General features: G+C 39.3%; 1 protein-coding gene across 2 annotated transcripts in view; it reads right to left on the bottom strand.

Moving 5' to 3' along the window:
- Positions 1-20,870, bottom strand: part of LOC136714928 (xenotropic and polytropic retrovirus receptor 1 homolog) — a 155,716-nt gene that overhangs the window by 118,874 nt on the left and 15,972 nt on the right. For both annotated transcript variants that reach the window (XM_066692559.1, XM_066692560.1), the window contains exon 2: positions 7,191-7,242. In XM_066692559.1, the coding sequence (XP_066548656.1) occupies positions 7,191-7,242 (52 nt within the window). The remainder of the gene's footprint in view (positions 1-7,190; positions 7,243-20,870) is intronic.

The following is a 20,870-nucleotide window of genomic DNA, read 5'->3' as shown; positions in this document are numbered from 1 at the left end:
ATGTCCACCAGGATGAAACACTTAATGGTCCCATCTCTCACTCATCTTCTTGATGTAAAGATTGAGGCATGCCAGTCAGTGTATAGGTAACCACACTATGCTAGTGTCAAGAGTGAAGAGACTGAAGAGAGAGAACACCATAACATTTTGGAACAAGGAAAATAATCCCAAGAAACAAAAACGACCAAGAACATTGATACATATATATTTGGCATTATATATAATTTGTTTAAATCACTAAATCAAACTAATTGAAGGAAGCAACTATTACAGTGTTTGCTCACCATATCACCATAGAGAATGTAGACCATAAGTGTAGACCAAATGCTTGCCCTTTCCTTGCCTGCCTACTGTTGCTGCCTGTGACTGGCATGGCAGGTAATGCTGCGGTGCAGGCTGTCTTTGTCAGAGCTCTGACTGCACTTTGATCGCTACAAGGTGGGGAAGTTAATTAGAGTGCGTGTTCTCTCTGGGGGGTACAAGTTGCTTATCTTTCTTCTTGTCTGATACCTCAGTAACTCAAGAAGCCAGTCGTAATCATGAAAGAGTTGGAGGGAAAACAGGAATAATAATAATAATAATAATAATAATAATAATAATAATAATAATAAAGATCCAGATGCATATAATACACATTTGTTTTTCAGATTTAGAGTTGAAAAGGGATTTAAAAAAGGGGGAAATTTTGGCTGAGAGAGTGAAGGAAAGTAACAAACAAAACAAAAATCAATCACCAGCACAAATCTTCATAAGGTACAACAGCAACACCTGTTACCAGCTCTCCCCAGTCACATTCTGTATGCAAAACATATTTTCTCTATTTATGTCCTCCATGAAATATTAAAGGCCACCAGCCGCTGTGGGGAGTGTGCATGGGCCTGTTGAAGTAGCTGAAAAGCGTTAATGGCTTAGCTACTGAGTTGGATGAAGAGGCAAGAAGGCGCAAACATGTCAAGTGGAATGGCAGCCTGTCACATGTGCAGCAAGCAGTCTTGTTATCCCAGATGGCATTGCCTGCACGGACTGGCTGCTGTGCATTTAAGGACGTCTGGGGAAGATTTCCATCGGCAAGTCGAATTTAATTGATTCATTAATTGGCTTTTTAAAAACAAAAGAATGTGCAAGTAGTTGTGCCACTTTCTTGCTCCCACCCTTGTTCTGGCACTGAGCAAAACAGAAGAATGCCCAGATGCACTGTAAACAGCCCTTCCACGGATGGGCGGGGTGGCTATGGTCCCCCTCGGTGCAGCTCAATCTGTATGTGCAGTGCAGGCTGGCAGGGACACAGGTTGCTACAGTCTTCTATATAAAGAGGGCTCAGCAGGAGACTCACCATCATCTTTCCTGTCTCTTGCTGTGGGTCATACATATGCACCACCACCCCAAGAAGAGCTTTCAATTTGGCCATCATTTTTGTTTGGTTGTTGTTGATGCCCTCTCACCACTTTATGTAATATAAACATGTATTTTACATTTTTTTACCCAATCAAAAACAAAGGACACTTGGATATGATTAGCCTATCCCTTAGCTTTCCGCACATCGACAGGATTCAGGAACAGGGCAACTGGGACTGTATTACCACCACCAGACCCTTATTCAGAAAGCAGGTTTAAGCAGGGGTGGCAATGAACGAGCATATATGGGAGTTTTATACTTTGTCTCCCGAGATTGTTTATAACCTTTGTTTTGTTTTCCCACTACACCTCAGTCATCAGTATTGCATCCTTTTCATTCTCATTGAATTTACTGAACAAACGCCTAGAAAGAGCACAAACTCCTATCCCGAAAATGGCACTCAGACACATCTCTTATAGAAGCATTACACATTATCATAAGCAGAAGATGATCCCTGAATCACACACACCTCTGTCAAAAATGCTAAGAAAAATTAATCAATTATGTGGAGGCAAGACTAGCATTTATTAAACCGTTATAAACGTGTTACAAAAGAAATTGAGTGTTTAGAACTTCCTCATTTCTTTAGCAGGCCAGAGATGGACAGGTATAGTAGATCGGCGCAGGAAAGCTGCATGCAGTTCCGTCTCCACAGTGCTGTGTGCCTGGCCACTGGGCTGGAGGCCGGACCAATCTGCTCCTCCAGAAGGCTTCTCTGCTGCGGGTGATAATGAGTGCACCTCCCCTGCAGTCCTCACTAATGTGGCTTTATCCTTCGTAGTAACACCCCACGCCTACTAACCGAGGACCACAGAACGCACTGATGGCTCCGTCACAGTGAGGATCTCGCAGTGCCCTACACTGCACGCACCGAAAACTACAATCACTCTGGCAGAAGCAGCGTTGGCTCCAATTCCAACAGCAATTACAGATACTACTATATAGCTGCAATCACCATTACAGTCCTTTATTTTATTACAAATGACCCTACGAAGGAAGACAATAATTTTTGTGAGTGTGTTATCAGTAAACATTTTTTTTTTTAATCTTTTCTAATAAAAAGGTAATTGAATTTACAGAGAATGTGAGTTTGCTAGACCATAGGGCACACTGGAATGGATTGTTACCCCCTTTTCAGCCCTTAAGCTGTTCTTGAAATGCACTTTTAATTAAAACTAAAAAGCCCAGGCTGAGAATTTATATAATATATAACTCCAAGAGACTGTGGAGCAGCTGTAATTAGAGCAGGCCTGTTTATGAATATTTGTTTCTTATTTAATTTTTTTACTCCCCAGCAAGTTATAAGCGCAGAGTTAAAAACAGGGCTACAATCTCTAGCACACTCCAACACAAGGTTGCTGTTGTTTTTCCACTCTTCAGGTATAGAGACATGGGAAACCCAGTTTATGGGGTTAAAGCAGCAGAAAACAAGGACTGGACAAGTCCCTCGATTAACCATGAAATATTGAGGAAATATGCCTGTTGTGCTGCAATACATTCTGATGAATTAGTTTACAAAGGTGTGGCTTAACTTTTTGTAATGGAAGGCCTAATTAAATGTTGGTTAGATCATCAAAATATTATGAATGCATTATAAAATATCACGAATAATGCTGTCTGTTTCATCACCTCTGAGAGTTTTTTTGTTTGTTTTCTTGGTGTTTTCTGTCTTTTCAGAGTTTTTTATTTTTAACTGGAGCTGAGCACCTTATATAACTCAACTATTTTCAGATTTTTGAGAAATGCACCTCATCCCTACTTTCAGAAATATTTTTAAGACAGAGAGATGCATGGTTTACTGAGCACACACTCACTTCAACCCATTTCTGTGAACTGCCTCCATGGCATGGGCTAAAATCGTGCATTGTGTAGACAAAGTAGAGTGACTTGCAATTCTTCTGGAATTAAAACCAGTAAATAACAATAATTTCCTAAAATAAACACCTAAATATGAATTACATCCAACAAGAAAGATCACACTAATACGGCAATAATGTGTTAGAAACCAAATTACATTCTCAGAATACAAGTCAAAGAGATCCATAATCATAATCTATAATAATTGTCACAGACGTATACCTACCTTAAGAAGAGAAAGCTCAGCTGATCTTTCTGTCTGTGACAAGAACTCAAGTATGCCCAATTGATATTTACGAAAACATGTTATAATTTGGGATTTAGAAGCAACAGAATGCAGCTATGGAATCATCTGTCCCCGTGCGTCTATCTGTATATGCATGGAGGGCGCATACTGCATTCAGGAATGAAGGAATCCACACGAGACAGGAAAAAAAGCAATCTCCCACAGTAAGTCTCCAGTCAAGCAGGTCAATGTGAAGGGGCTGTAATAGCGCAATAAATTGCCTCCCTTGGGCATTGGTATAGCAACGGAATTTCAAACACAGCTCCGTTCAATGACTTCCCATAAAACCTGTGCGAAAACACAACCAAGCAGCCAGTATAATTGCTCTCTAAATGCGGATGACGAATAAAATAATTTTACAATTTCAATTGAGGCTGACAACATATCAGGCTTTGGACAAAAACCTGTCTGATAGCTTTTTATAATTTTCACTTGCAAACAAAGCAAGAGAAGACAAATGATACAAATGTTCCTCAAATTAACTCAAGATAACCCTGCTATACATTTTATTTTCTTTCCCAGCCTTTAAAGCTTAAGGAGACGTCAAAGCAGAAATCAATCAATTTTTATTTGTATAGCGCCCTTCGCAGGGTAGCCACAGATTGCTTACAGACTGGTAAACATACAACAAACGTATAGCAAAATAAAAAACAAATACAATAAAATCAAATATAGACCTGTAAACATTTTACATAATCTTGAATAAAGTGAGTGAACATTTAAGTAAATAAACCATTTAGGCACGGAGGAGAGAAAAACAAAATGCGCACCTAGGGGGCAGGATAGCCAGGTGGTCTTTGTCAGTATAAAGTGTGCACCATTTGTAGGTGTAATCAGGGATGCCAAGCCTTTATTTGCATTGCAAGATGGAGTTTGATGGATGTATAACAGAGAGAAAACATTGGAACAAATTCATAAATTGGCAGCCATTCTAAGCCCTGAATATCTGAGCTCCTGCAAGTGTGTTCAAACACTGATCTAGCATATCGCAAAGTGGCTTACAAAGCGGAAAATAGAACTGTTTAATAATACAACATAAAAAACAAACATGGCTCAGCACAGTTAATCAGGTTTTAATTTCTTTCTTTAAACATTTTTATTAGACTTTGTTTGTTTTTTTACCTTTCTCCCAGCAGCACACAGCAACATTAATCCTATAATTATTTCAAATTAAACATGTTTAATACATGTTTTCATAAAAAATAATATGAACATGAATATAGGCTAATATAATGATTCTTCAAGAAAATCTGCCATCAAAAATGTACTTCTTGTATTTATTTAATGTTATTTTACTTCAAGTCACCTTCACACTACAATAGTATTAATAGTATTAACAGATTAATGTGCAGTGCTGTCTTGAGCACAAAGGAGGTGGCAATGGGGCTTTGCTTCAGAAAGATTTCACTGAGCCTTCAGTGAGACAACATTACCTGCACAGATTTGCAAAAAAACATACAAGACCTTCTCAGATCTGACAGCTTGTATCAGCGAACGGCCAAACATATACAAACACATATACATATAAACCACTGGATTGTTCTGTCAGATTAGGAGTTTTCGGTCACTGAGACACACCCATCATACTGCTCACCTTTTGGAAAATAAACTATGATTAGGCAGCATGAAGAAGATATTCCTTAATAACTGGGTTTTAAATGTAGTACTTGCTGAAACCTGTGAGATCAGTTTATTCCAAACCTTTTTTTCCCTTTCTTATTTTTGTTTCATAGATATGAGTTTGGCTATCTTAAGTCCATAGGTTTCCCTGCCTCACTTTAAAACAAGGTGTGGTTATGAATGCATTTCTCTAAAATATTCCTGGCCCACCCAAAACTCATCTTGATTCCAGCCCTGTTCTAGCTCTCTACATACAGTGTAAATGCACTGTGATGAGAGGATTTCTTCAACTGGTACATAAACCATAATGATCACTGCCGTCACAAAAGTAAAAGCTGTATTTAAAATAATTATTGCAGGTGGCAAGGGCTACAGGGAGATATCCCATCATCCCTTAAATACAGCCTGTGAAAGATTTCTTTGACAGGCTAGTTTTTGTGAGAAACCGTTTTTGTTCCCCCGCCCCCCCAAGTTGGCAAAACTGTCCTCTTTTGGCACAGCTGCCTGTTTCAGAATGTGTTCATCTTGAATGCAAAAAATATATGATAATGATGAAGAATGAAAACAGAATACAGTGCACCCAACCACAGTACAATAGATTTTATGAAAACCTACACTCAAATTATGTTTTGTCTGTAGCATCACTCTCATTTCCTCAAGCCCTGGTTGGCTGTTTTCTGCCTTTTGATGGGTAACAGATGAGGAGATGCACCTGGTCCTTCCTTAGAAGAACATTTACGATAGTGAAGAGCTCTGGGACTGATGACGTTAATCCCACTTGCTGCCAAAAAGCAGTGGTATATTTGCTTGGTTGTGTATTTGTAGGCAGCAGTACTTCCTTTTGCCCCACCAAAAAAAATGGGAAACGGGAACACCTGAAGACTGCTAACATGCTGCTGCAGACATTCAGAGTGTAATAACACTCTGCAAAGACCATCCAATACAAAAAAACTGTTAACACAAGGCTATTTGTCCTGCCTAAGCAAATTTTCTTCAAATCAAAACATTGTTACAACAGAATGGCAGCTTATCAAAACATTGCCCCAAGTACGCAACTACATATATGTAATTCTGCACAGGTGAGGCATGGGTTACTGAACTGGGGGGTAAATAGTGGTTTCCTTTTTCCTGCCATTTTTCTAAAGTATACTCTGTGAAGCTTAATCAGGTGCCATTTAATTGACTTAGCCAGCCATCCCTTGGATCACACATCTCTAAAGGGATTCAACTCGCTTGCTTTCTTCCATGGAGGTCTGGATTGTTTCCAGACACTGATCTTTCTCAACACTTCCGACTCGAGCAAGCTTTATAAGCAGTGGCACTGTTCCTATGGCCTGTCTGATCATATTTCAAAATCATACACATTGGCTCAACCGTTCATAGGTTGGCCAGCTATGGAGAAGGGCAGCTCAGAGAGGTGTTTATAAAGAGTGGAGGGAAGGGTGAGTTGCAGGAGTGCACTCAAGCTAGTAGTAGGATAGGATCTGCCACTTACTTTGCATTTCCTGGTGACAGTGCTTTCAAAAACTGTGTCAATTCAAATACACGTGTAGACCTGCTAAAGCATTAGTGGAGTCTTGCCTTTCTTTGTGGACTACATTTAATTTATTCAGGTATGACCAACTGCATAGTTGTAACGCATAGGCCTCATCTCTGGTGTAAAATTAGCTGCAGTTTATTTTCCTGCTGTTGTCCTTCATACGACTCTCAAGTTTGGGAGTCCTAAGCAGTTACATAAGTGTGTTACTCAGCACTTGTGTATGTCACGTGATAAAATGTTTAGCAAACAAAAACTGCTCCTGCCATTTAAAATCCAAATCAGCAAATTAAAACCAGAAAACACCGGTTTATTCTACCAACTGTCTGTTACGCAGTCCAAAAAAGTCCCTGCGCTTGCCAGCACTTCTCCCCCACCCTTCCTCGGGGTGCCAGGCTGCCTTAAAGTGTCTCGATCTCAGAGATTTCCAGCTATACAGTTCTGATTATTGTACATCAGTTTAAAATCAGCTGTGGACCAATATGTTTCCTTACCTTCTATGGAAGGGGCCTGGTCCTGGGCTGCATATAGCATTTCCTTGAAAGCCTGCAGAAAAAAAAAAAAAAAAAAAAAATTTTAGAATAACCAGAAACAAGAGGACAAATTCGGCCAATTCAAACTCCTACTTCTTTCATGATTATACTTAAATCATTCAGCAGGTGCCTTAATCCAAGACAAACATCATTTTACAAACAAGACCATACAAGGTATGGCATATACAAAGCATCACAAGGGTAACAACATTTTCATCCGTGCATCAGAATTAACACAACACTCTCCTCATCCCCCCTACTGGAGGACAGGATTTATTTATTTTCAGCCAGCACCAAATTTATTTATTTTAAAATTGACAATTATAAAGAACCTGCACCTATAATACACTCACATGTTATACATTTTCAAATAAGTTAGGTCACATACATAAGAAAGTTTACAATCGAGAGGAGGCCATTCAACCCATCGTGCTCGTTTGGTGTCCATTAATAACTAAGTGATCTGAGGATCCTATCCAGGCTATTTTTTAATGTTCCCAAATTGTCAGCTTCAACCACATCGCTGGGGAGTTTGTTCCAGATTGTGACAACTCTCTGTGTGAAGAAGTGTCTCCTGTTTTCTGTCTTGAATGCCTTGAAGTTCAATTTACATTTGTGTCCCTTGGTGCGTGTGTCCCTGCAGATCTGGAAAAGCTCCTCTGGTTTGTATATAAACTATGAAGGGAAAGTAGAATAACACTGAATAATTGACTTCAGGCCAAGGCGTACAATCAAAAGTACCAGAAATTAGTGAAGTGCTCATAATAAAGATGAGCCCTTTATTTAGAAAGCCACACATAAAAGTGACAGTATGTTAAGAATAATTCACCCCACCTCAATGTTCACTGTACGTTAGGGAGATTCCAGTACTTGTGTGTGTAACTGAAATTACTGTTGTAAGGGAAAGGATCACCCTTGCTGAAGGAAATCCTCCAGGAACAGCAATTAAAAGCCTTGATATATTATTCTGGCATGCAAGAGTTCATTCTTTACTTATAGCTTCTCTGTTCTCTTCTGTTGTAATCTGCATCAGGGGGAAGGGGTGGGGGGGTTAATAACTTGTAATAAAGCATCATATTACCTTTGTTATTTTGTGAAGCTAAATGGCACAATTATATGCTGAAGTTATTCTTGTAATTCAGTTAGACCGTGCATCTGCAGACTGCAGTTCACTGGGATTTGTCATATGTGTGTTCGTGGAAGCATCTGAGCTTGCTTGAACACATTGAAGACCTGCATTTAATTTCCCCCTGAAACTAGTCATTCACACACAGGTAACCTAAGAGCTTCTTAATTCAACAACTAGATTTACAATAAGCCAAAACACATACACAAAATCAATGAAGGGATAATTGTATGTAATGACAGTAGCAGTACTTAGTAGGGGTGTAAGAAAATATCAATCCACGTGACTATCGTGATATTATGTTTGGCAAGACTGCATCGATTCTCAAAAACACTGTATCGATATTTTTTATGTTTTTTCATACAAGATTCATGGCAGTGGTTTTGTTTTGGGTTTATACCCCGACCGCTAGATACTAGCAGTCTTGTTATCTCTGAACATAAACTGTGATAGGAAGTAGCGTAAGGGCACACGCCTTAGCAAACACAGTTCAATAGTAAAGAAAGACAAAATAATTGTTCCAGCTCCCGCCGCGGACCAGCTTATCTTCCTCCAGAAAAACCTTGTCATAAAAAATTAAAGCCTGACATAAATACAAACAAACTGAAAAACCTGTGAAATCCGAGTTAAAAGGATCTGAGAATATTCAACATCTGTATTTAATTTATTGTTTACATTTGTTTGTTTTCTTTAGAAATCCTGAAAGCACTTTTTCCCCTTCACTCAGATTGCACAAAAAGTAGTTCCATGATGTTGAATTGTTACAGGGACTGATGCAGATCCCATTGTGTGTTCTGGTAAAATACAACATATACACTCACCTAAAGGATTATTAGGAACACCATACTAATACTGTGTTTGACCCCCTTTCGCCTTCAGAACTGCCTTAATTCTACGTGGCATTGATTCAACAAGGTGCTGAAAGCATTCTTTAGAAATGTTGGCCCATATTGATAGGATAGCATCTTGCAGTTGATGGAGATTTGTGGGATACACATCCAGGGCACGAAGCTCCCGTTCCACCACATCCCAAAGATGCTCAATTGGGTTGAGATCTGGTGACTGTGGGGGCCAGTTTAGTACAGTGAACTCATTGTCATGTTCAAGAAATCAATTTGAAATGATTCGACCTTTGTGACATGGTGCATTATCCTGCTGGAAGTAGCCATCTGGTACCTGGTAGGGTCTTCTGCTGTTGTAGCCCATCCGCCTCAAGGCTGTACGTGTTGTGGCTTCACAAATGCTTTGCTGCATACCTCGGTTGTAACGAGTGGTTATTTCAGTCAAAGTTGCTCTTCTATCAGCTTGAATCAGTCGGCCCATTCTCCTCTGACCTCTAGCATCAACAAGGCATTTTCGCCTACAGGACTGCCGCATACTGGATGTTTTTCCCTTTTCACACCATTCTTTGTAAACCCTAGAAATGGTTGTGCGTGAAAATCCCAGTAACTGAGCAGATTGTGAAATACTCAGACCGGCCCGTCTGGCACCAACAACCATGCCATGCTCAAAATTGCTTAAATCACCTTTCTTTCCCATTCAGACATTCAGTTTGGAGTTCAGGAGATTGTCTTGACCAGGACCACACCCCTAAATGCATTGAAGCAACTGCCATGTGATTGGTTGGTTAGATAATTGCATTAATGAGAAATTGAACAGGTGTTCCTAATAATCCTTTAGGTGAGTGTATATGTGTGTGTATATATATATATATATATATATATATATATATATATATATATATATAAGTAATGGAATTTTATGAGTTTAAAAGCTGTGGTTCTCAACCCTGGTCCTCTTTGTCTTCTATATCCCGAGCTGAGCTTAGCTGAGCTCTCAGTTACCTCAATTGACTGAACAATTTAAACTGGTTGACAGTTGACAATAATGCAAGAATTACAAATTGAGGATTTTGACTTCAGTTCTTCTTGCAATGCCGTCATAATTCAAACAGGTCCTCCAGAGCCACTATTTTAACTTACTAAAGTTTACAAATGAGAGAAGGGCCATTCAACCCATTAATAACTAAGTGATCCAAGGATCCTATCCAGTCTTATTTTTAAATGTTCCCAAATTGTCACTTCAACCACATCGCTAGGGAATTTGTTCCAGATTGTAACAACTCTCTGTGTGAAGAAGTGTCTCCTGTTTTTTGTCTTGAATGCCTTGAAGCCGAATTTCCATTTGTGTCCCTGAGTCTGTGTGTCCCTGCAGATCTGGAAAAGCTCCTCTGGTTTGATGTGATCGATGCCTTTCATGATTTTTAAATCATTACTTGAATCAAGTCCCCACATACTCTCCTCTGTTCCAGGTTGAAAAGGTTCAGTTCCCTCAGTCTCTCAGTAGGACATTCAAATAAGTCTGGTTGCTCTCCTCTGAACTGCCTCTAGAGCAGTGATATCTTTCTTGAAGTGTGGAGCGCAGAACTGTACACAGTAATCCAGATGAGCTCTATCTAGTGCGTTATACAGTCTGAACATTACTGCCCTTGTTTTTAATTCTACACTTTTGACAATGTACCATAGCATTTTGTTAGCCTTTTTATTGCTTCCCCACATTGTTTGGATGGAGAAAGTGAGGAGTCCACAAAAACTCCTAGGTCTTTCTCATGCGTTACTTCATCTAGTTCTATTCCTCCCATAGTGTAATCATAGTGGACATTTTAATTACCTGCATGTAATACCTTGCACTTGTCCACATTGAATTTCATCTGCCAGGTGTCGGCCCACAACTGAATATTATCCAAGTCCCTCTGAATAACCTATGATCCAGTGTGTTTTCCTGTGAATTCAGTATTTTCAACTTTGTATTGCATGTCCCAGTGAAAGAAATACTGGATTACTTGTAGTTTAGCATTGGGCTAATAGACAGTTGTTACATTCATGCCGTCATAATTCAAACGGGTCCTCCAGAGCTAGGGCTGAGAATCTTAAGGTTGATCACTTTTACAAATGGAGATCCACTATTAGAACATAAGAAAGTTCAGACGGTCACAGATCGCTCAGTTTCTATTGGATTTCTTTGCAAATAGGCTTCTTTTGTTCAGAACAACATAACAATTAACCCAGTATATATTATTTGATATTCTATCAAACACTGATCAGTTCAGATCCAGATATGTAAAATCATTGTGTATTAGTACACTGTACATTTTGACATTTTGAGCTCTCTACAGGTGTGTGTTGCTTCTACCAAAACTTGGATGGTCTTGTTTGATGTTGTATTCCTACTCAGACCAAGTATCCCCTCACCCTCCTATTTCAGAATCCGGGGAGGGGGGTTAAAGAACAGATTTTTCACATCAGAGAATGCTTCATATCGTTAGAAAGCTGAGAGTCTCAGTTTTCATGGGATACCAGATGCTTGGCAAACAACACAACAGTGAAGAGTACACATGGGATTAAAGAGAAGCACACAGATTTGGTGTACCAGGGGTTTGTCATCTTAAGGGGTTAAATTGTGTTAAACAAAATGGTTCCATGATTTCTTTTTTATCTCCAATTGTTTATTTGTTCTATGCTTTAATTTTAGAATACATCGAGACATTAAACTGTGTAAATGTCTATAAAACCTGGAAAAATCTAGGTTTTCTAAAACTTTTGACCAGTACTGTATCTTCTCATACCCATTTTCTCCTCGTCTTGTTTGTGCTTGTGACCTTAACCAGAGAGAGGAGTAGGCCTGCATTTGCTTCTCCTGTAATACTGCTGCCTCCAATACAATAAAACTTAGAAGTTTCTGTAACATGTACCCCTTGCACCCCCCTACCCCATGCCTCAAGATAACGTATATTGCCATGGCAATGCATTTTATCCTCTAGGCTAGTCCGTAGACAAAGCGGTGGTCCAGCATTGCAGTGAGTGAGACGGCATCACTTTCTTCCTCTCCCATCCAAGGGCCATCCAGACTCCATCGCTAAGGGCATTGTTGGTCACCTGGGAATTTTCCAAGGCAACGTTTCTGCAAATGAAGTCTCCCAAGGTCTAATCAGGAGGCGGTTAATTCCAGGGCTTGTCCTTGATGCTCATTATCTGCGCTTTAGCAGGACTCAGCCCGTTCATTACTGCGCCTCTGCTAGGGCATAGACCTCGGGGTGGAGATTTGGATTCCATTCATCTTCGTATGGTATCCCCTCTTGTTGTGAATCTGTACAGCCTCTCCAGAGAGAAGAGGTTGGCCTTCTTGTTTTGAAAAAGCTAGATATGTATTGTGTTAAGATGTAATATTTATTGTGTTTCTTGAAGTCTTTTCAGTATAGCACAGTCTCTTGTAAGTAACCAACATTGGTTGGCCTGTTGATTGTGCTGTACTTGCTCCCTCTTTCCCTCAGTCCATGTACAGAATCCCAGAAAATGTGTAATTGAAAGGTATATTTTGCATGCTTTATTGGTATATAACATCTGACATATTTGTGACAATAGTTAGCATTACATACGCCAATCTGTTGCTACATTAATACAACTCAGAATTGTTGCAACTATATTATTTTCAACCAAATTTCTAACGACCCGGTCCGTTTCTCATTATGGTCAAACGTTCTTGTTCAAAGGTGTGGTCGTAAAAATGCGCCCCTATTCTGATTGGTCATGTCAGCTGATGCACTGCGTCGACCATGGAAGGACGAGATCATTTGCCGGCAATTATTTTCCTGCTCCATTCACACAACGATTTGCCCGCAATAACCCATTCACACAGACCTTGCCGGCAACAAAATTCTGCCAAATTGCAACCAATTGTTACAGTGTGAATGGGGTTTTATTCTGGACTTTTATAGGCTTACAAATCTTGTTTTTTTGTTTTGGGAATCGGTTGAATTTCCTGTAACCCCTATTGGCACTAATCTGCACCGTATTTTTGATCACGGTACAGTACTGTTTTAATGAATTATGTTATCTGTCAATTACTAGCAGTGTTCCTCTGTGATTCACAGCTCTGCACATACTACAGCCCTGTTTTATATTTTTGGCCTTTTTGTCAAATCACATGTGTACATGCTGCATTTCTTGTCCCTTTTGCAGTCAGAGAACCATATACATAATATATATATATATATATATATATATATATATATATATACATATACAGTGAGAGGAAAAAAGTATTTGATCCCCTGCTGATTTTGTAAGTTTACCCACTGACAAAGAAATGATCAGTCTATAATGTTAATGGTAGGTGTATTTTAACAGTGAGAGACAGAATAACAACAAAAAAATCCAGAAAAACGCATTTCAAAAAAGTTATAGATTGATTTGCATGTTAATGAGAGAAATAAGTATTTGATCCCCTATCAATCAGCAAGATTTCTGGCTCCCAGGCAGCTGGTCTCAAGGCAGCTGGGACCATAGTCACCAAGAAAACAATTGGTAACACACTACACCGTGAAGGACTGAAATCCTGCAGCGCCCGCAAGGTCCCCCTGCTCAAGAAAGCACATGTACAGGCCCGTCTGAAGTTTGCCAATGAACATCTGAATGATTCAGAGAAGAACTGGGTGAAAGTGTTGTGGTCAGATGAGACCAAAATCGAGCTCTTTGGCATCAACTCAACTCACCGTGTTTGGAGGAGGAGGAATGACCCCAAGAACACCATCCCCACCGTCAAACATGGAGGTGGAAACATTATGCTTTGGGGGTGTTTTTCTGCTAAGGGGACAGAACAACTGCACCGCATTAAAGGGACGATGGACGGGGCCATGTTCCGTCAAATCTTGGGTGAGAACCTCCTTCCCTCAGCCAGGGCATTGAAAATGGGTCGTGGATGGATATTCCAGCATGACAATGACCCAAAACACACAGCCAAGGCAACAAAGGAGTGGCTCAAGAAGAAGCACATTAAGGTCCTGGAGTGGCTTAGCCAGTCTCCAGACCTTAATCCCATAGAAAATCTGTGGAGGGAGCTGAAGGTTCGAGTTGCCAAACGTCAGCCTCGAAACCTTAATGACTTGGAGAGGATCTGCAAAGAGGAGTGGGACAAAATCCCTCCTGAGATGTGTGCAAACCTGGTGGCCAACTACAAGAAATGTCTTACCTCTGTGATTGCCAACAAGGGTTTTGCCACCAAGTACTAAGTCGAAGGGGTCAAATACATATTTCCCTCATTAACATGCAAATCAATGTATAACTTTTTTGAAATGCATTTTTCTGGATTTTGTTGTTATTCTGTCTCTCACTGCTAAAATACACCTACCATAACAATTATAGACTGATCATTTCTTTGTCAGTGGGCAAACGTACAAAATTAACAGGGGATCAAATACTTTTTTCCTCCACTGTATATATATATATATATATATATAAAGTTGTAATGGTGTGACAATGTTGTGAGTGTATGTTAGCAGACTGCAATTAATACACCAGACCTTGTGTAATTGGTACCCTGTTCTGAGCAACTGAGTTACCAGGCCCAGAAAAGCAATCTCTATTCCCAGGCAGGGACTTTTGGAAGAAATGTTTCATACCATCTTTAAAAGTTTTATTTGAAAATTTTAATAATAGAAGAAATGTCAGATTGTAATATATACATTTCATTATTATTGATCTGCTGCCTGGAAAAATAAAATCCAATTAAATCTCAAAGAAATATCCTCTGTTTCCAAACTAATGTCAAAAATCGTCTGTGCCTTTTCCATTTTTAATAATACACTCACAGAAAAAAGCCTGAGGGGAATTACAGCTGTATCAATTTCATGAGACCTTTTGTTTTGTTGGTTTCACTATGGACCCTGCATGTCCTTGACTAATTAAATAGGGGGACATTTCTGAAAGGGCTACTCATTCAGTTTGTGGATCCATGTGAATTTATATCAACAGTTCTTTAACAGTTAAAGTGGAATAAAACAAATCAGATTATAGGCCCCTGTCCTCCAGTAACTTGACTGAATTTTCATCTTTTTAGATCCGTTTTTCCTTTTAGATCTGTGAATTCAGTATTTTCAGCTTTGTATTGCATCTCCGAGTGAAAATAAATACTGCACTGCTTGCAGTTTAGCATTGGGCTAACAGACAGTTGTTACATTCATGTAAAAAAACAACAACAAACAAAACAAACAACTACATAAATCAACTGCCTCTTTCCTGTCCTGGAGAGTTCCTTGAAATCGGAACTGAAATACTAATATATTCTACCGGTCAAAGAAGATTTAGAACACCCCCATCTTTCCAGTTTTTATTGAAATTTAAGCAGTTCAAGTCCAGTGAACCTGAAATGGTACAAAGGTAAATGGTAATCTGCCAGAGTTTATAAAAAAAAAAAGTTTAGGTTACCAAAAACTGAAAAATAATGCACATTTCAGAGTTATATACTGTGTTACTACACCCTCATTATTTGGCAGTATTACACACAGCTCCTGTGCATAGTTATACTGTATTCATAGAATACACATAGTTTGAAAGCTTATTCTCTTGGCTACCAGGCGGTTCAATTCTCAAACACATCTGATTTACAGTTTCTCAGGGGGGGAATTGCAAATTGGCCTGTTTTGTTCAGAACAACCTAACGATTAATCCAGTACATATTATTTGATGTTCTATCAAACACAGAGAAGTTCAGGTCCAATTCTGTAAAATCGTTGTGTATTAGTACACTGTAAACAGAGTTTTCCATCTTGACATTTTGAGCTCTCTACAGGTGTGTGTTGCTTCTACCAAAACGTGGATGATCTTGTTTTTCTCAGTAGACTGTCTGGTTCCAGAATATTGTTTGAAATGTTGTATTCTTACTCAGACCAAGTATTCCCCCACCCCCCCATTTCAGAATGTGGAGGGGGGGGGGTATAAAAAACTGATTTTTCACATCAGAGAATGTTTTAACGCAATTTAACAACTAACTTGACAAATTACAGGTACAGTGTGAACAGGTGTACCTTGAGCATGAACTACTGTCCAAAAAAGCCAGGCAGACTAGACCGTGGGAAAAAATACTCATTGACACAATTGAATGTGGAAAAGTCCAAGGGGGGTGAATACTCTTGAGAGGCACGGTAAGCATGGCACCACTGCTGTGTGCCACCTGCATGAGTATTGAAAGAGCTGCTCCTCTATCCTTGTGCTAAAGGAAGGTCTGTCCGATGCCTGCAAAGCTTTCCCTGTCATTGTTCTCTCCTGATCAGCACCCATTGGCTACACACTCAGCCCCTGCTCCTCAATACAGCACTGTCCTCTGAGAGACTAAAGACAACTAGGGCCTTGTTAGGTGAAGGAGGTCCTACACATTTTCCTTTCAAATAGTTCCTTATTCTCTCGAAACCTCCTCACTGGTTCAGACCTGTTGAATCCCTTCTAAGCAGCCCCTCTCAGATTGCAGGGATCAATTGACAGAGAGAGTCATCTTTGTAAACAAATCACAGTGATTGATCATTACGTTCCAATAGGGAGTGGGTCCATTCTCAGACCAAGCAGAACCAAGCTGCATCCTCCACAGGACCATTCTTTTGAGATGCTAGAGGCCTACCCAGGAAACAAGGTCAACATGCTAAACAATAATAGAAGACGGTATAATTGAGAGTAGATGTTTATTTAGCACTTCAAAAACATTGAGTAGAATTTAACTTCAGCAACAAACTAAAAAATTGAATTTATTTTTTATTTATCATTCTCCGTCAGTATAAGTTTGTTTCATTTTTATCTCCCTCATGGTGGTAATTAATTCGTACTGTATAGGAAACACTAAACTTAAGCTTTGCTTGCAGGTTACATAACACAAAACAAGCAAAGTCAATAACTATGAACACCTATGAATGCTGAAATGCTTCAACTGCAATTCAGAGGGAAAATGGAACCTGACTGGATCGAAATTTTGCTAATTGAACAAAGCAGTCAATTTGTATGCAGAACCAACCTTTATTCCGAGAGATCATCATGCAGTCTTCTGATAGCAACATTAGATTGTAGGAGTGAGTGACAAGAAGTGTTGCCATTTTCGAGCTATTAATGCACACTTTCAGACAGAAATCAGATAATATCCAGTAGCAGCAAAGGATTGGCGAGGCATTGTGTTCCTCTGTTCCTCTGTGTACATGAGTAATAAACTTGTCTTTACTTATCATGACAATCCTGCAGACAAATAACCACACATGTAAACTGAATAGTTTGGACACATCCCACGTGAGGCAAGTAATTCCATCAGACTATGTTCAAAGCTATTTAAGCCATGTTAAATATCCCTGAATAATATTGTGAAGGTGGGGTGGTGTTGCGACCACATCTGAGCTTAATACGTGGATGGAATATATCAGAAAGTAGGTATTTTTGTATACAGGATTAATCTGATATTGGCAATTGCCAGTTGCTCATGAGAAGATACCAGGCAATTTAATTTTTACTTACTTATTTACTTTCTTATTTTCTTATTTACTTAGTTACTTACTTTCTTATATACCATAGTGTCTTATTGGATATACAAAATATCACATACAATGCAAATTATTAGAAGATAGGATTTTTGAGCAACAATATCAAATCAAGGAGTCCTGTTTGTCAACGCAAGATTTGGGTGGCATCCTTCAAAAAATATCAATGACACACTTCAGTTTAGTTTAGTTTGCCTTTGATTCTCCTTTGTATACAGATATTAAGGTGGGGCAGGAGGCAGTGCACATGTGAAGCAACTGGGACAGTGTGTCTGAATCTATAAGCTATAGACTAATTATGTAATGTAGGCTAATCCTGAACAATGGGGATAAACCCTTGAAGAAAGGTTCCATACTGTCTGTATCAGTAGACGTGATGGTCTCATCCTTTGGTGAAAAATGCTGATGTCCTGCATTCAGATGAATTAATAGCCACCAGAATCAGCAGGTTGATGATAATATGTTCTTGCTCAGTGTTTGTCAGCCCATCCTACATTTCTGAGTTGGTCCTACTATCACGGAAGCCCGGCTCCTCCCCCAGAGGCTATAACGTAATAAACAGGGTCAAAAGGGGAAAGACAGAGGAAATGTTTAAAAGCTCTTTTAACTGAACTGCCAGATGATGAACAGTTCTCTGACTTTGACTCAAGTGCCTTGTTCCAATGAAGCATTGGGTGTTGTTTAAGAGAAAGAAACAGTAGGGATTAAGAAAACAGGACGCTGTAGCCTAGGCCTAGGCTACATCTTTTGCATTTTGTCAACTGTTTAAATAACTTGCCTGTATGGCAGCATTTTTTTTTTGTCAGCAAGGTCTGTGTGAATGGATTATTGCCAGCAAATCGTTGCCGGCAAGGTTCCTAGTCTAATTGCCAGCAATGTGCCGGCAAATGACGCTCCACATCCTTGCGCGGTCGATGCAGTGCGTCAGCTATCTGATGTAACCCATCAGAATAGGTGTGCATTTTAACAAGGTTAAGCCACATTTGAACAAGAACTTGTGACCACAACAAGAAACGGACCGGGTCAAATGGTGATTGTTTTGCCTTTATAAGTATTATGTAGTATGTAGTATGTACACAGTAGTATGACGTCCCCTAAATATCCATCTAGGAGTATTTTACTGCTACTGCCATATCAAACATAGCGCTACTTTACATAATACATGAAATGAAGGGTTTTTATAGTAATTTGTTATTTCTGACACTTATTTTCTCACACAAACCAAAAAACAAATAAGTCGCACAGCATCTTTAGATAAAATTGTACGCTGTGATGTATGCATGTTAACTTTAATTTGCATTATATTCCATTTAGAAAAAAAATAGAAATACCTTTTGTAACACCCTTGATGAATATAGTCCAATATCCAATTGTCAGATTACTGATGTTACCGTTAACAATAAGTCAATTAATAAATACATAAATATGCATTTTATCTTAACTGGTACTGTACAGTCAAAACTACACATTATTGGGTGAAATGTGAAGTTAATTTTCTTTTTGAAAAATAACTGAGACCTTCCAATCTCCAAGCGTACTGAACCCTTTTAATTTGCCAAATGGAACAAGACCACCTCTTTCGGTGGTTTCAGTTAGTTTCGGTTTGTTTGCCAATCACATTTGTTGTTCACACTCTTCTCCAAAACAACCGAACTGATTATGAAACAAACCTCTAGTGTGAAAGAGCCTTTAGACTACATTACAGTGACACTGATGGTAGTTTTGATTTTAATGCAATAAATAGTTTTAAGCAATCAATTGATCATAGATCTAGAACAGAATATCGTCCATGCCTCCTCTCTCGATCCACATGCTTCTGTACCGTCTCGTTACCATGGCTACAGTGCTCTTGCCGGCAATCTCTATTTTCTGTGTGAATGGATCCTTGTCGGCAATTTTCCAGCATTCAAAGCCAGTGTGAATGGGGTGCAACAGGAAAAAAGCAGGCAAATGTTGCCTGCAATTTTCCAGAACTTCTGTTGAAGGGGTTTAAGATAGGTGTCAGCTTGCTTTTGTGCAGAGCCTGGCTCCTCATGGCTGCTGTCTCGCAACTGCAGGAGAAAGGGACTGCAGACTGCAGGCACCTCCACCATGTCACCCTCTGGAGAAAGGTGTCTTTTTAGTAGCCGCGACTGATGTCAGACAGACAATGTATGAAAACACACAGATTTTCCTAAAGGGACAGCAGCAGACTGACATGCTGGAGGTACATTTTGTGATACATTAAGCATTTTAGACTTTAGACTTTTGACATTGTAAAATAAAATACAGGACAAATCTCGTTAAAACAAAAATATGACAATAAGTAAACTATATAAATATGTGCCAGTAATAGTAACGCATACTCTTGCAATATAATGACATTTCAGTACAATGAAATATTCTGATCTTCCCTGTAGATTTGACCTGTATTATTAGTTTAATTGTACGAATCTTCATGTTTGAAGTATCCGTTAAAAACTTCTCTAACTAATGATGCGCCGACTATGAACAGGGCAGAGACGAGTTTTTCGGATAGAACTCGGTCTTAAACAAAGGGAAGGCTATACATTTTCGAAGCTTCGTTATTTCAAAAGCTGTGTTGCAGCATGCAAATGTTTGGATTTATCCTTGTTACCATGGTTTAATTCAAATTAAAAAGCGATCAGCTTTTACTGTTATAAGTAAATAAATGCATACATTGTGAAAGGCGATAGAGGCAAGAGAAGGAGTTTAAAAAAGTTTTTGGATGTTGGAGGTTAAAGAGCCAACTTAAGTTACAGATGAAGAAGAAACGGTAACAAATTAATTAACTTAACTTGTTGTGTAGATCAATCCTAAGATTCTTTTACCAGTATATAAATAGCAGTAGTAGTTTGTTATGTATTTGTGGTGTATTTTATTAACGTATTAAGTATTTGTAAATTTATTTAGACCTAGTAAATCGGGTAGGCTGACGGTATGTGAAGACAAGTTAAGTTAACTCCTCCCCCGGCACGGCGCGGCCTTGGGCCAGCCCTAGGTATGGAGCAGGTCCGAAAATTCACAGCCTGGTTCCGGGTCGGCTCGACAAAAGTGCCAGTGGGTAACGAGCCGAGCCGCGCCAGCCCGGTTCCAGCACGGCTCGCATATGCCAGTGGAAAAGGGGTAAAAGCTAACCATATTGTGATAGCAGATCGCAGTTGGTTCT

Source organism: Amia ocellicauda, chromosome 19 (genome assembly GCF_036373705.1).
Source record: "Amia ocellicauda isolate fAmiCal2 chromosome 19, fAmiCal2.hap1, whole genome shotgun sequence".
NCBI lineage: Eukaryota > Metazoa > Chordata > Actinopteri > Amiiformes > Amiidae > Amia > Amia ocellicauda.
The sequence above is the reverse complement of the archived record's forward strand: the minus strand, read 5'-3'. Positions and strand labels throughout refer to the sequence as shown.